Raw genomic sequence first — 16534 nt, 5'->3', positions numbered from 1 at the left:
AGATATTCCACCTATTATTCTATATATATTATTTTAAGTAGAAAAAGATATATTAACGATAAAATAAAGTCGTCTTCATAATTTACTTTTGTTTTTGAAATAGGGTATGTTTTCTTACAAAGGGATAAAAATTATCAGATTTACTATACATTATTTATTAACCGTCTTATTCATCTTTGTTAAAACACTTAAATGCACAAATGCAATATGAGTGACAGGAAATTACTAGACTGTGAAATATTCACAAACTGATCTACATTTACAAGATATCACTTCCTCAATCATATGGTGTAATAGAAAAATAATAACAATGAAGTTTAAGACATCAATAACGATTTTATCACTTGTTATTCTTAAAGGTAAGATAATGATCAAGTACTAAATGATTTGTATATCGATTGTCAATTCAATAATTCCCCCATGTTTTAAAGTGTTTTTTTTTATTTTCTTTTTTATTTAATTTTCACGCCTTTCTTATATCATGTAACTCTGGAGATATGAACATGAGTATAATTTTAGACTGTTAAAAACTTGACTTAGACCTATTCTAAATGTATTAAGATTTCTTGTTAGATAATAAATGACATTCGTCTATGACAAAAAGTTGATTTCGTAATTGGACACCCAAAATTTCATTCAGCTAATTATCTTTTTATTGCCCGGATAATCCTGTATATCATTTTTTACGAATTTATTAAACAGCAAAAAAAGTTAGGAGTTTTTTTTCGTTAAATACTCTTCATATTTAAATTACAAGTTAGATGGCCCTACTTCCAAACATCAATGATTTGACAAAAATTAATTAAGATCAGAATTTTAAAGCACCTCTGAGAAAGAAAAAAAAAGGGAATTACACAAAAACTGACAAAACCGAACGCTCGACTATACATAGGAACGTCTGACCAAATCTATCCTTATTTTTCATGTAAGTATATTTTCAAAGTTTGCCTATTTGAAGATTTGTAACACGTTATATCCCTAACACTGATTGCATGAAATTGAAAACCGTTAGTAAAAAAAAAAATTCTTACTAGACTTAGTGCCTCCAAATAGCGTTTCTGGATAAAAATCCAACAGGAGCGATCAACAAAGAAAATGAGGAGACATATGACTAGAATTGTACACCAAAGATTGTTTAATATATACTAGTAAAGTAGTAAGTGTTTTGGAACTGACGTGATATGAAATGAACCTTTTGTTATAGTATACACTATCGAAATCATTATTAATATATTCTTCGGTCTAAAACCACAGCAATTTCATGGTTTTAGAAAATCGACCATATAATGTTCAATACAGAAAACTATTGAGCTGTAGTGCATACCATCTAATGAAAATAATACTTTTGTCACTGTCAACAATTTGTGTGTCTACTGATCGAGATTGAATTAAAAGGAGGGTTGTATTCACCTTTGAAATCAATTCAGTATTTCTGTTAAACCATTTAACTTGCGTTCTACAGTATAGGTTAATCATAAATGTAAAAGGTCCACAAACAAGCTAAGATCAAACAATCGGATATTATAATTGATTGAAAAATTAACACGAAGCATACATTTTTTACATATTACTTGGCTCTGTACTTATACATCCCGTTATTTTGTTAATTTGTGAATTGTGAAATTTTATTTTTGCTAATATGCTTTGTATATATGCCTTTTTGTGTTTTTCGATACAGTTGACGTGGCTCTTTATTCACACATTTCGTCATTGTGATACTGTGCCAAAGTTTGTTGTAATGGTGATTAAGAGAATAACACAATGTTGACTGCACATTGTTCTCAATATAGTGTAATTGTATGCAACTGTCATTAAATTGAGAGGATTGGCTAGCTATAAAACTAGGTTTAATCAACAATTTTATATTCAAGAAAATGCTCGTACTAAGTCTGGAATAGGACAGTTTTTTTTCTATTCGTATGATCTGTTTAAAAAATAATTTTGCCATGCATTTGATTAAGGACTATCCGTTTTGAATTTTCTCTGAGTTCAGTATATTTGTGATTTTACTTTGTATACACGTTTACAAAAATCTATACAGAAGACTGATGATATGACCTTAATATGAATGTCGCCCTCTTGTTTGAAAAAATAGTATTTGCGCATCTTAAATATTGTTTATAAATTGTAGTTATACATGCAGCAGTACCTGAAGATCCTTGTCCAAGTAATATTAACGATATTGGTATGTAATATTAACTGTACTGTATTTATATCAGATATTAAAAAATATCAAGTAAATAAATAAAAGAGAAAAAAGTGTTATCTGATAATATGTGTGACATCCTCTTTTAGATTCATAACGACATTTTATATTAATTGAGAAAAACAGCTACGGACGATTGAAATAGTTATCAAAGGTACCAGGATTATAATTTAGTACGCCAGACGCACGTTTCATCTACATAATACTCATCAGTGACTCTCTTATCAAAGTATTTATAAAGCCAAACAAGTTCAAAGTTCAAGAGCATTGAGGGTTCAAAATTTCCAAAATGTTGTGCCAAATACGGCTAAGGTAATATATGCCTGGTATAAGAAAATCCTTAGTTTTCGAAAAATTCAAAGTTTTGTTTACAGAAAATTTGTATAAATGAACACATAATGATATTCATGTCAACACCGAAATGTTGACTACTGGGTTGCTGATATCCTCGGGAACGAAACGTCCATCAGCTGTGGCATCGACCCAGTGGTGTAAATAGTTATCATTGATAAATTGTTATCGTCATTTGATAGAACAGTAAATCCTCAGCGTTGAATAACATACAAAAATGTAAAATGTTAGAATTATACATAGCACATACTCAGTATACCTTGTGACAAGTTTTAATGTAGCTAAACTTAAATTTTTAAAGGTTAATGATAATGTCTTATACAAAATATACATTAGAAAACTGTTTCAATAATAAGTTCCTTAACGTTTTGGACTTATAAATAGTTTGGTCACGAGCATAACTGTTAGAAATTCAATTGTCGAAATAGGAATCTGGTACAATACAATAACATAATCTTAGAGGAAAGTATGAAAACGACAAGTAAACTAATCATAGATACAAGGATTAAATATTGTATTTACGTCAGACGCGCGTTTCGTCTATAAAAGACTCATTAGTGACGGTCGAATCCAATAATTTAAAAAGGCCAAAAAAGTACGAAGTTGAAGAACATTGACGACCAAGACAGAAATATTTTAACATAAGCTCACAGAGGATCTATAACAAACGGTGTTAAATAGCTGAAACATACACTAGTAAAGGAATAAATTGAGTGATAACACAATTGTTACAAATGCAAGAAAACTCGAAATTGAAAGTGATAATTGATAAATTTTGACGGATATATCGAATGTACCAATTTTTCTAGTGTAAACGTCATACAATTGTGTGTAGTATCAAATGGAAATGATACCTATATGATACAAATAGACATTGTCTATGTTTAACTTTACCTGTAGTAGTTAAATTATTAGTTTCTAAAATAATTCAATATATAAGTACCAAATAGCAATATTTCAGTAATGATACAATTTTACAATTTAATTTGTGTCTGCTTAGAAAGTTATTATATAGTTTATTTGAATTCATTAGAAACAGAGATTATCTTTTTAAAAGATGTATTTCGTTTTAGTGGTAGATATGTGTACAGACGATTCTGCAGTAGAAGACAGCGTTGATGGAAATAAACCAGTTGATAGTGTAGTAGTACGTATAACTAAACAACAAAACAACTGTATATGTCATGTTAGTCTACAAAATAATGCGACTAATTATACGATATATATGTCTAAATACGAAGAACTAAACAAAGCGGGCCCAGAACAACAGAACTGTGGACTTGCAGTCGATGTTATATATATAGATACATTTGACACAGCTAGATCTCTTCAGTCGATTGCATGTAGCAGTGGCACTAGTATGAGATCTATTGCGCTAGGAGGAGGTGAATTGCAACTAAAATCAAGGATTATAAATGGCAGCTTCAATAGGGGATATTGTATGCAAATATTTAGAAGTAAGTTATTGTTTATACATAAATTAATATAATAGTACAACATTAACAGAACTCGTTAAGTTATGATCGACCAAATCAATACATTTAATTTGAAAAATGCAATTGAATTTGTTTTTATTAGAAATGTCGAAATGATTTATTGATATGGACAATATTGAAGAAGACAAATAAAGCTTACTAATAAAAAACTACATGCTTATTGTTTCATTAAAATAGAAAATGATACTTGCGAACGACCGAAAAAAAATGAAAACTATACCAGTACAACAATCAAGCCAAATTTATTTGAAGATATCTATTCGTTTAATGTTTGTTTGTTTATTGTTTTTTTTTAATCTCTCTGATTGTTTTGAAAAATCACTGAAATCAAGGAAAATCGCTTCAATTAGGCCTTTATATTGCACCTGTTTCTGGCAAAATTAATAAGGCTTCATTGATCATTGACACAATGAGTAATGGCTAAACCTTTACAAGATAGAAAAATGGTTTACTAATAGCGTTATTTTGTTGACGTGATATCCATAGACTAGAAAGATATTTTATTATCTTGTTTGTGGTAGCAAATAAATTTTCCGTCTTGAATATCTTATTTGTTATAATCAGGTTGTAAATGCCAACAGATAGAAGAAAATGTGGTATGAGTGCCAATGAGACAACTCTCCATCCAAGTCATAATATTCAAAAGTAAACCATTATAGGCGCCCTCTATTACGGAGTCTTGGCTCAACCGAACGGCAAGCTATAAGGGACCCCAAAACTGACTAGTGACATTCCATGCAAACCAACTTTAACATCGTGGATCAGAGGAGGAGATCTTGGGTAGCAAAAAAAACCAGTTATATAAAATGAAGATTTGGTATGATTGCAATTAGGACAACTCTCTACAAGAGGCCAAAATGCCACAGAAATTAACAATAAAAGGTCACCAAACGACCTTCAACAATGAGCAAAGCCCATACAGCATACCGCATAGACAGCTATAAAAAGTCCCGAAATTCATAGGAGATAACTAACGGCCTTATTTATGTAAATATATGATTTAACTTCAACAAACGACAACCACTGAATTACAGGTTCCTGAATTGGGACAGACAAAAACATACATCATGTGGCGGGATAGAACATAATAGTGGGATCCCAACTCTCCCCTAACCTGGAACAGTGGTGAAACAGTACAACATAAGAACGAACTATAAAAAACAGTTGAAAAAGTCTACACTCGTCATATGGATAAATTGAAATACATCTAACAAAAAACACAGAGTTGACCTATTACGGGTACTTTTATAACCCATCAACAAAAAGACACTAATCACTCAACTGAGAGTATTTGCAGTTGCTGACAGTAAGTTCTTCCCCACTAACAACTAATAAGAAAAATCATGCATCTAAAATTAAATTATGAATCAGTACACAGCCAGCATCTAATGGAGAAAAACATGACTTTGTGCAATGCAAAGATACAGGTAATGACAAATTGTAAATCCACGAATGTTAATATATATATAACAATTATATTTGGTTTGCTTTTGATTTACTGAATCAATATTGATACCAATAAAAACAAAATTCGATGATCTAATTACAGTGTTGAATTGGTAACCTTTCAGATAAGTTCACCAGGATCGTATCTGAATTTTTGGGTACTGTAAAAAACATTTTCTTTAAAAATGAGGATGTGCTATACTGTTGAAATATGTTTTTCTGCAGGTACAATCAAACTTCAAAACTAATATTTATATCTATGGAAGAATTTAGTAAGGTTTTAAGTAATTTGTGTTAACGAAATCCCTGGCTAAAAAAATTACCAGTAATATACCAGTAGTAATGTTTGTATTTCGTTATGGGTGACAGCTATCCGTTTTACAATGGTAGGAAACCGATGTCATGGGATGTACAACCGAAAGCTGTTGAGTGTTAAAGTATATCAATAAGAAACATTTCTGGAAGATTTCTACAGTTTACTAGAGAATATGTTAATGTTAGATTAATGTTAGATCAAAATGTGCATATAATTTGTTGTAAAAGTGACAATATTGTTTTGCTGATCAATAAAGACTTTCTTAATAATAAACTTTTGAATGAACGAGGGTTTCAGTATTAAAAGTTTAATTTTTATTAAAATAAAATATTGAGATATGTTGTAGGTGAAGCAATTTACAACTGTAATATGAACGACCAGATAGATACAGTTGGTGCAGATAGTGATTGGATAGAAACAACTGGTACACAACACTCATCATTTGATGCATGTAAAATATACTGCCTGCAAACAGAGGCTTGCAAAGCTGTTCATTATGATTCTAAATATTGTTTCGTGTACAACAAAATCACAACAGTACAGCAAAAAGCTGATTCAATTTACTCACGGAAGGATTGTGTTGACACTCAAAGCAAGTGGACATTTTAGTCTTAGATGCATGATTTATTTATTAGTTTTTAGTGGCTTTGAACTAGCTGTCAGATAACTGCGAGTACTCTCAGATCTGTTTATTGTGTCTTTTTGTGTCGGGATGTATAAGTACCCGGCCACGTCCACTTGTATTTTTGTCCATCTATTGAGTTAAGCCTTTTTCAACAGATTTATAGTTCGTTCTTATGTTGTACTGTTATAGCACTGTCCTAGTTTAGAGGGAGGGTTGTGATCCCGCCGCTAACATGTTTAACCCCGCCACATTATTTATGTATGTGCCTGTCTAAAGTCAGGAGCCTGTATATTCAATGGTTGTCGTTTGTTTATGTGTTACATATTTGTTTTTCGTTCATTTTTTACATGAATAAGGCCGTTAGTTTTCTCGTTTGAATTGGTTTACATTGTCTTATCGGGGCCTTTCATAGCTGACTATGCGGTATGGGCTTTGTTCCTTGTTGAAGGCCGTACGGTGACCTATAGTTGTTAATGTCTGTGTCATTTTTGTCTTTTGTGAATAATTGTCTCATTGGCAATCATACCACATCTTCTTTTTTATATTGTACACAATTTAGGTATTGAATTGAAAAGTGAAAATATGAGACAAATATTTTTTAAACCTATTTTATTTTTAAATAGACACTGAATTTTTAGAGTCAATATAGGATGAACGGATCATATAATTCGGAGCGAATATAAGATACAAGCCCAAACGAAAAAATATAAACGAGTCTTAATTGAAAACTACGTTCAAACCTATGATTGCGTTGGATAAAAACCGCAATTTTTATACGTCTGCATGTAAAACAAATTTCGTTGTAGAAGGGTCTAAAAACAAAACAAACAACATTTTCCAAAAGACCAAAAAAGTCTAAGTCGCATTTGACTAACAGGTCGAACAACTGATGTTCTTTAACCCTGCTGATTGCCATTGGTGATTGCTAAATAAAATTGATCACAAGATGATACAAAATGGATCTTAATATAAATTTAATACTAAACAGATTTTTTTTTAACTTGTGGCCACGATGTTATGCCACAAACATACGATGTCAATAGTTTTGTTAGTACACCAGATCCGGATTTCGACAATAAATGTCTCTTCAGTGATGTTAGGGATCGAAACGATATTTGGAAAACCATATAAAAAGTACCCTCATTTTTAGGAAAAGTACCCTCATTTTTAGATATATATATATCGTTGTTAGACATACTATTTGAAAGCAAAAAAGCTAAATAAAAACAAATATACATGTAGCAAATAATCAAAATTTACTAGCATTCCTTAACCATAATATCAGTACTGAAATCAGAAATAACAAAAACATTGCATAGTTGTATATCCTGGCCCATAGGTATCTTGATAACCGTTTTTAGACTGTTTACCTCTGGCTAACATGGTTCAAGTACCTATTCTACTCATTGATTGATGAAAGACATTTGAAAAAAAACCACAACATATTATAATTAATTTTTGAATAATATTATGTAAGTACTTCAGTTTATTGTGCAAGTAGGTTTTTGGATAGTGCTAGTAAGTAGTGAAAATTCTAAAAAGATTTTTTTCAGAAAATACTATCGTGCCATATGAAAAGTAAACAAAGCCACATTATAACCGTAGAAGTTAAATGTAGATACGTTATTTTCCCGATTGGTAAACTTTTATTAACCAGTTCAAATTTTATTTATTTATATATTGTTTAATATTTATAATAATCAAAAGTACGAGGTTTATAATTTCAAACGCCAGACGCGCGTTTCCTCTACACAAGACTCGCCAGTGACGCTCGAATAAAAAAAATACTTAATTGAATTATACTAAAACTTATACATGTTTTATAAGATGTTTTCCCTGAATACATAATGACTTAAACACAAGGACATATAGTCAATGCTGTAAACTAAGTATCTCATTAAACAGCAATAATACAACAAAGATCAATTGTGTTAAAACAAAATAAGGATTGTAGCTTCTAGTTGTTTCTTTTAAAATTGTTATACGATGATGACTGATGTACCAATATTTTGACTTTCTTATTTTATTGTGTCTGTTTATTTAACAATGTGTTTATTATTTCTGATTTCAGTACTGATATTATGATTAAGTAATGCTAGTAAATTTTGATTATTTGGTACATGTTTATTTGTTTTTATTTAATCTTTTTGCTTTCCAATAGTATGTCTTACAACTATGAACATATAGCAATAGGGGTAAAACATTGTATTGATGAATTAATTAATTAGTTTATTGAATACATAGTCATTTGAAAAAGTTTGAATCAATATATGCATCCTTTGTTGAATTGGGCAGTGAGAATCTTTCAAAAATTAATATTATTTTTATTTCAAATTTCAATAGCTGTTTTACCGATCGTAAATAGTCTCTTTATTTTCCGACATATATTTCGGACAGTAGAGTGACAATGACCAGTATGAGTTTTGTCATTATAGAATTAATAATCCCTTCCATGCATACATTTGCATTTGAAAGGTAGTATAAGTTATCAAAGGTACCATTCGTATAATTTGATACACCAAACGTGCGTTTCATCTACATAAGACTCATCGGCGTTCAATAAAGTTAAATGATCTAAACTATACGACAATCAGACGAACATTCATCAAATTATGAATGGAAATGGGGAATGTGTCAAAGACCTGTTATTCTGTGGTTGTCGTTTGTTTATGTTTTTCATTTGTTTTTCCTGACTTTGCACAGGAACATACACACAGAATATGGCGGGGTTTTGGGTTTCATATGTATCTGTAGGTGGCAACCACAGTACAGATATAACAAACACCTTAACATTTATTTCGTTTACCCGTCAGATTTGAATCAATTTTAATTAATAGCGGAAAAACCAAACAGTGCCTTTCCATTTTAGAAGAAAATGTAAGTAAATCATTTATAGTTCACGGAACTCTAAATTATATTAATAATTACAGAATTGAAACTAAAATGCTACCCGTCAGAACCAACAACCCAAATAAGCCCGGTAATAACTACACAGAACACCTTTTCAACAAAAATGGGAACTGGAACGATACTGATCGGCGATTCCCACGTGACAAGTTCTAACACTCAATCGACTGATGAGAGAGAGCAGAAAATTAACAAAGGTATACCAGAGAAATGAACGAATTTCTAAAAAGCAAAAATAAATTCCAACCTGGTGTCGCATTAAATATTTCTTTCTTTTCTACAAATTTAATTCAGATCTTTTTGTTTTTTGTTTTTCTGTTTACTAACAAACGTAGCTTTCAAAAAGATTCTTATGCATAAGTTTTATGATATATAACTTGAATGACATTTAAATTTTCAGCAAACTATGATTTCAGTTTATTTAACATTGTTATTTGTAGAAAAAAGCCCTGTCGGTGTACCAGTTATTATTGTTGCTGTTGTTGGTTGGTGCTTTACGGCACTCTTTGCCATAACAACGTTCTTTCTTTACCGAAGGTATACACAAATCTTACCTTACCGCTAAAGCTATTATGTGTTTCCCAACCTTGAAATTGTAAGACATATTTGTTTTTGAAAAGTTTGCATGTAAAAGGTCAGTAAATAATATAACAGAGATTTGAGGAATATCAGTACTGTATTTGGAATCAGTAAAACTATATTAGCCACCGACACATTTCCATTTGATTGCGGATACTCTTCAACTACAGAAATGTTATTCTGTTATAATTTAAAAAAAAAACCATACAAAACATACACAAATAATTCACATATCGAAGTTTGTACAAATCCGCTCTTCTGTGCTTTTGTGGTCAATAGTCTCATTGTCCAGTATACTACATGTCCTTCTTTTTATATATATTTAAGAAACTACATATTAAATAGTTCTGGTTAATAATCACTATGACATCATACATATGAAACATATAAAACCGAAGGTTATGTCGTTACTCGTACCATTCCAATTTGAAAACAATCTAAATTAAGTCATTGTCTTGTAAGTAGGCAATGAGTTATTTTCCGATTATGTCGTATCATTTATAATTCCGAATTATATTACATTATCTAATTTCAAAACTTTTATACTTTCGTCTAGTCCTTTTATGCAACTGCATCATATAACCAAAATTCATCTGTATGTACAGAATCCATACACCTTTCCATTTGTTGTTCAAGAAAGAAAAACATTTTTTTTTCATATGGTACTCACGCCTATCAATCTTCTCCTTAGACTAATGGCTTTTCCAAAAGCTGTTGTATTTAAAATGTATAATTAGGTGAACGCTATGGTACGAATAAATCATTTATTATAAAATGATATGCATCAATTTAATTTCAGAAACAATAAACCACGAACAACCAATGGTAGGGAACAAAATGTCACCAACCAGTATGAGGAATTAAGCGCATCACGACTTTCATCTAATTACAATTCCCTTACTGTGGCAACAGTTACAACATGAGTTGAACAATATTGAAAACTTGTGACTTACATGAAATAACTGGCTATAGGCCTTGGATTGATAATGCAATTGATAAATAAATGCACCAACTTAAGAAAATGTGTCTAATATGAATAAAGGTCAGTTATTTAACCAATGAATGTTACATAGATTTATACAAACATTTGAATGGTTTTACACTAGTAATTTTGGGGCCCTTTATAGTTTGTTGTTCGGTGTGAGCCAAGGCTCCGTGTTGAAGGCCGTACTTTAACCTATAATGGTTTAATTTTTAAATTGTTATTTGGATGGAGAGTTGTCTCATTGGCACTCACACCACATCTTCCTATATCTAATTACATAGATATTAATACATGGCCTTTTCCATATCCGCCTGGGTATCATCCCGAGACCCCCATATCAGCCCGAGACGGAGTCGAGGTTCTGATATGGGTCTCGGGATGAAACACAGGCTGATATGTAAAAGGCCATGTATTAATCGCTTTATCATATACTTCCGACAATAGTTTTATGTAAGGCAAATAAACAAATGCAATAACTAAAACAGTCAAAAACTTTATAAAGAAGTTAAATTATGAATCAAATATACTATATTTGTCCAACAACAGCATCAATATCTTCATATATATATTTATGGTAACATTTCCTTTAGAGGCATTTTGAAAAATTTGAAAATTTAGAAGAGTTTTATGATCATTATTACTCCATGTTTGTGCAGTACTGATTCGTATTTGTCAATGACATTTGTTAGCGAGTACTTAACTATCCCAACAAAAGTTCCCGTAAAATTTGACTTCGTAAAAAAAAATATCTGTCGTCACATTGAAAAAGTAAACAACCTATACCGGAAACACCGGAAGTAACTTGCACGAGATGCACTATTATAGGTTTTGTGCACGAGATGCACCTGATATGGATTATAAGCCCGGATTGGAAATTATGGCTTGTGTACTTCCGCTCATTACACATATACAAAAGCTACCATATCAATGCTAAGTATATGATAAATAGAATTATTTCTACATGATATTGATGGTTCCGCATAACATTCATGTAGTTTTTATGTAAAGTTCCTTTTTTGACAGGTCGTTGATACAACGAGGAGTGGAACCACTGAAGTGGTTTGTGACTATATATACTGCTACACTCGCTACGTCGATCGTTAAGAACCAAAAGTTTTGCTAAGTACTAAACAACATTATGTTTGTGGGTAAAATCAACTTAAATGAACTTCTTCATGGAGGAATTGGTATTAACAACTCACTTAAAATCTGTACATTTATTTCCCACGATATTTGATTAGGAGACAATACTGAATACTCATGGTCTTTTATATGTTCCTGTAGGAATTTCAATCAAAAATGAGGAAATTGGATCTTCCACTGTGTTGGATACGGATATAACACAGGTGTCCTAACACACAACGTTAATCATACTGTTGGGTCTGTCCTTTTTGTTTAACTTTATTCTGATAATTAAAAGAGAGCGAACTTACTTTATTAACCAATTTTTTCTGTGAAAAGGTAATTGCATTCAAACAAAATTCCAGTTACTGTTTTTTAAACTTAATTATAAAAATTAATAGGATTATTCTATATTGATAAAATTTGGTTTTTCTATATAAATTGGATTTTGAAGAAATACGCATATTCACCTGCAGAAAAAGTATATTCACCGCCAAAAACGTCGCGTTCTTTAACGTGGATAAGTTTGGTAAACGTTTGATCTACAATTGGTTTTAGTAAGTAATTTCCATTACATACATTTCTCTCGGAATATGGAATAAAACAATTACTGTCTTTTGTTTCAGTAAATATGTGGTTAAACTGAATTTTGAAAAACCTTGTGAAAAGTAAAATCTCAAAAAAACTGAACTCAGAGGAAAATTTCTGACTTGGTACATTTAAAATGTAGAAAATGGGGGATTAAACCTGGGTTTATAGCGCTAAAGCTCTCACTTTGTACGACAGTCTTATCAAATTCCGTTATATTTACAATGATGCGTGAACTAAACACACATGATAGATAAAAGTCAAAATATGGGTACAGCAGTCATCATCGTGTTACAATTTTAAAAGAAAGAATTTCGCGTGTCTGACGTCAGAAAATGTATACATCACATATTTTTGTCGTTTAATGTTTATACAAACAATTTTAAAATTTCACATGGACAATGTTAGCAAACAGGGTTTAAAAATCAAAAGTATGTAAGCATAATTTCAGAAATAGACCGAGATTAAAAACAGTCCAAATATAGAATTTATAAGAATCCACAAAAGAGTCACTCCACTACGTGATTAAATAATTTTAACGTTTGTTGTTCCACGTATTTTTTTAATTTATAACAGATTTATAACATAATTACATATTATAGAGCAATAACATAGTGACATTCACTTTGTCCGTTGACCTCAGGGAATATCAGTTTTTTTTTTAAAGCCAATAAAACTAAAATTGAGAATGGAAATGGGGAATGTGTCAAAGAGACAACAACCCGACCAAATAAAAAAACAACAGCAGAAGGTCACCAACAGGTCTTCAATGTAGCGAGAAATTCCCGCACCCGGAGGCGTCCTTCAGCTGGCCCCTAAAATGATAAATATTCCTAAAGTAATGAACTAGAGCAGTTCTCGCTCGGACACACACTCCATAACCTAGTATATTATAAGAGCATAAACCTGAAGCACGGGGAGGCCCTCTACTGCCTCCACACGGCACTAAAGACAAACTCTGTAAAAAATAAAATTGAGAATGGATATGGGGAATGTGTCAAAGAGACAACAACCCGACCAAGTAAAAAAACAACAGCAGAAGGTCACCAACAGGTCTTCAATGTAGCGAGAAATTCCAGCACCCGGAGGCGTCCTTCAGCTGGCCCCTAACATGATAAATATTCCTAAAGTAATGAACTAGAGCAGTTCTCGCACGGACACACACTCCATAATTTAGTATATTATAAGAGCATAAACCTGAAGCTCGGGGAGGCACTCTACTGCCTCCACACGGCACTAAAGACAAACTCTGTAAAAAATTAAAATTGAGAATGGAAATGGGGAATGTGTCAAAGAGACAACAACCCGACCAAATAAAAAAACAACAGCAGAAGGTCACCAACAGGTCTTCAATGTAGCGAGAAATTCCCGCACCCGGAGGCGTCCTTCAGCTGGCCCCTAAAACTACATATTTACCTCATCAAAAGACAGTAATTATATATCTCTTTTACATTATTGTATTTTTTATAGAGATATATTTCCATCAAAAACAAACCACATTATTTATGTATGTGCCCAAGTCAGGAGCCTGTAATTCAGTGGTTGTCGTTAGTTTATGTGTTACATATTTGTTTTTCGTTCATTTTTTAACATAAATAAGGTCGTTAGTTTCCTCGTTTGAATTGTTTTACATTATCTTATCGGGGCCTTTTATAGCTTACTATATGCGGTATGGGCTTTGCTAATTGTTGAACCTATAATTGTTAAAGTTTGTGTCAGTTTGGTCTTTTGTGGATAGTTGTCTCATTGGCAATCATACCACATCTTCTTTTTTATATTGTATGTTTGTGCTGCTAAGTCCTTGGTTTTCTATGTTGTGTCTTAACAATTATTTGTCTGTTTTGCTTTTTCTTTTTCACCTTGTCGTTGTCATGGCGTAGTCCGTTTATATTCGATTTATGATTTCGACTATGACTCTGGTATCATTTGCCCCTCTTTTTACTGATATTAACAAAAAAATATTTGCTGCATGTGAAGTTAAACACTGAGGGAAACTGTGCATTCAAAACAACAATTTCCCCCAAAATACCTACAATTTCTACAGATAGGTGATTGAACGCGTTATCGACAACTACATACACTTCTTATTGTTTGAATTGAAAAAAAATAGCCTTAATATCGTTATGTTATTTGTAGGTTATAAAGGCACGTGCATTCTTTCGGAAGTTTAAAGGGTGGAGCTCTGTTGTATTATATAGAGACATGGTTGGGCTGTCAGGTGCTCACAGTAACTAGTATTTTTTTTCGTTAATTGTTATATTATGGAACATGGATCATAAAGTATTATGCTATGTACCATATCAGTACTTGAGCAATAAGCATATGGTCATGACCCTGTTAGTATTACTCGTTTTGTTATTTACAGGTCGGACCATATGAACACTGTACAATATACACATTTTGTGAATATATAATAGAAACGTTAACAAATGATTTATATTGTTCAATTGTCCTACGTGTTCAGCAAGTAAGAAACCAAGCAGGTATGTTAAATTGATGGTAAGTTTCAATAAACACATGCAATAATTTCTATGACAGTTTATATGCTTTTAATTGTTTGGTCTTTAGTGTATTGTTAGTCTGCTGGTAATTTTCTGTATTAGCCTTGGCGTGGTCTGTTTATTTTTTGTCTTATTCGTTCCTTTGTTATATTTCACCCCTCTTTTATATAATGGAGATTTTATATAATGGAACGATTTTTGACCAGCAGTATACTACTGTTGCCTTTATTTGTCCCATATTTAATTACCTTAAAGTTTGACGGTGTTTGGTAAAACTCAGTATCCGTTGATGAATTAATACATGTTCAAAATGAAAATGGGGTTATAGCTACTTATCACATGATAACATCAACCGCAGTACTATACGTTAAAACACTTTTTTAAGTTTAAAATTTTATAAAACATTTAGCGACGCTCAAAATTCACTCAACTGTTAATTGTTTACGCTTGGCTGTTCATTTTCAAGAGATAGCTTTCTCAATAATTTCAAGTAGTAACAACGTTATTTTCAAAGGAGATTTCTCTCTACACAACGATATTATATCTATCACTTGCTAATTTGAAGGTAAGATGGTGATTTTGTAGAAATTATTCGTTCGACTGCTTAATGTCCACTATGTTTTCATGATCTACTTTATTGTTGGTGGATAAACCTTCAAAACATGCTAATATCATTCGTGAACTTCGGTAAAATTTAAATGAGTAATACATTAAAATACATAATTCAGAAAAAAATAAACTTAAACATATTGTAAATATATTAGACATTTGTGCTAGTTAAGAAATAAAGTATGCTACATAATTGTATTTCAACTTAAATTGATATTCAGCTGAGTCCTTTATCATTACATATATGTGTCAATTCTTGTATATTACCATTTTTATTATCAGATTAAGCATGTTAAGATCGGAGTTTCTTCAGACACTTGTCAAAAACAAGAAGATCAAAGAAGCCAGGTTATTTAATTTCACTTTCAGATATATTGATGATCTTCTTTCCATTAATAATACGAACTTTTCTGATTGGGTTCCATTAATATATCCACCAGAACTAGAAATTAAAGAGACAACAGACACGGCTTCCTACGCCTCATTTTTAGACTTATACCTCGAATTCGACATATACAGTCGTCTTGAAGTATAGATTGTGCGTACTGACGTTGGTTATCATCTTAATAACGTGTTATATTATTATTTTATTTGTCGTTATTAATATAGCTTTTACTGTTAAGTCAGTTTTTTGAGATATTCTTTTGACGTGATTCTGTGCTTAAGTATACCATCATACTTTGAACGACAACATTATTTAATTTATTTATATATTTATATTTATATTTGGATGATTGATTCTGACGGAGGTTGATTTATTTATAAGTAGTGGAATGATTCGAACTAGTTTTCATTTACTGCAA

General features: G+C 31.4%; 1 protein-coding gene and 1 long non-coding RNA gene across 2 annotated transcripts; both read left to right on the top strand.

The window, feature by feature from the left end:
• Positions 1-283: 283 nt before the first annotated feature.
• LOC134687633 (uncharacterized) lies at positions 284-3736 on the top strand. Its single transcript, XR_010101784.1, has 3 exons — positions 284-359; positions 2132-2185; positions 3631-3736. It is a non-coding gene; the product is annotated as an uncharacterized LOC134687633 (long non-coding RNA).
• Positions 3737-3782: 46 nt separating this feature from the next.
• LOC134686419 (uncharacterized) lies at positions 3783-6424 on the top strand. The gene is made up of 2 exons (XM_063546087.1): positions 3783-4014; positions 6162-6424. Exons 1-2 carry the CDS (start codon positions 3783-3785, stop codon positions 6422-6424), a joined length of 495 nt encoding a protein of 164 aa, XP_063402157.1.
• The last annotated feature ends 10110 nt before the right edge of the window (positions 6425-16534 follow it).

This window comes from Mytilus trossulus, chromosome 10, assembly GCF_036588685.1.
Source record: "Mytilus trossulus isolate FHL-02 chromosome 10, PNRI_Mtr1.1.1.hap1, whole genome shotgun sequence".
NCBI classification, from domain to species: Eukaryota; Metazoa; Mollusca; class Bivalvia; order Mytilida; family Mytilidae; genus Mytilus; species Mytilus trossulus.
Note: the sequence above shows the minus strand (reverse complement) of the source record. Positions and strands in the feature narration are given on the sequence as shown.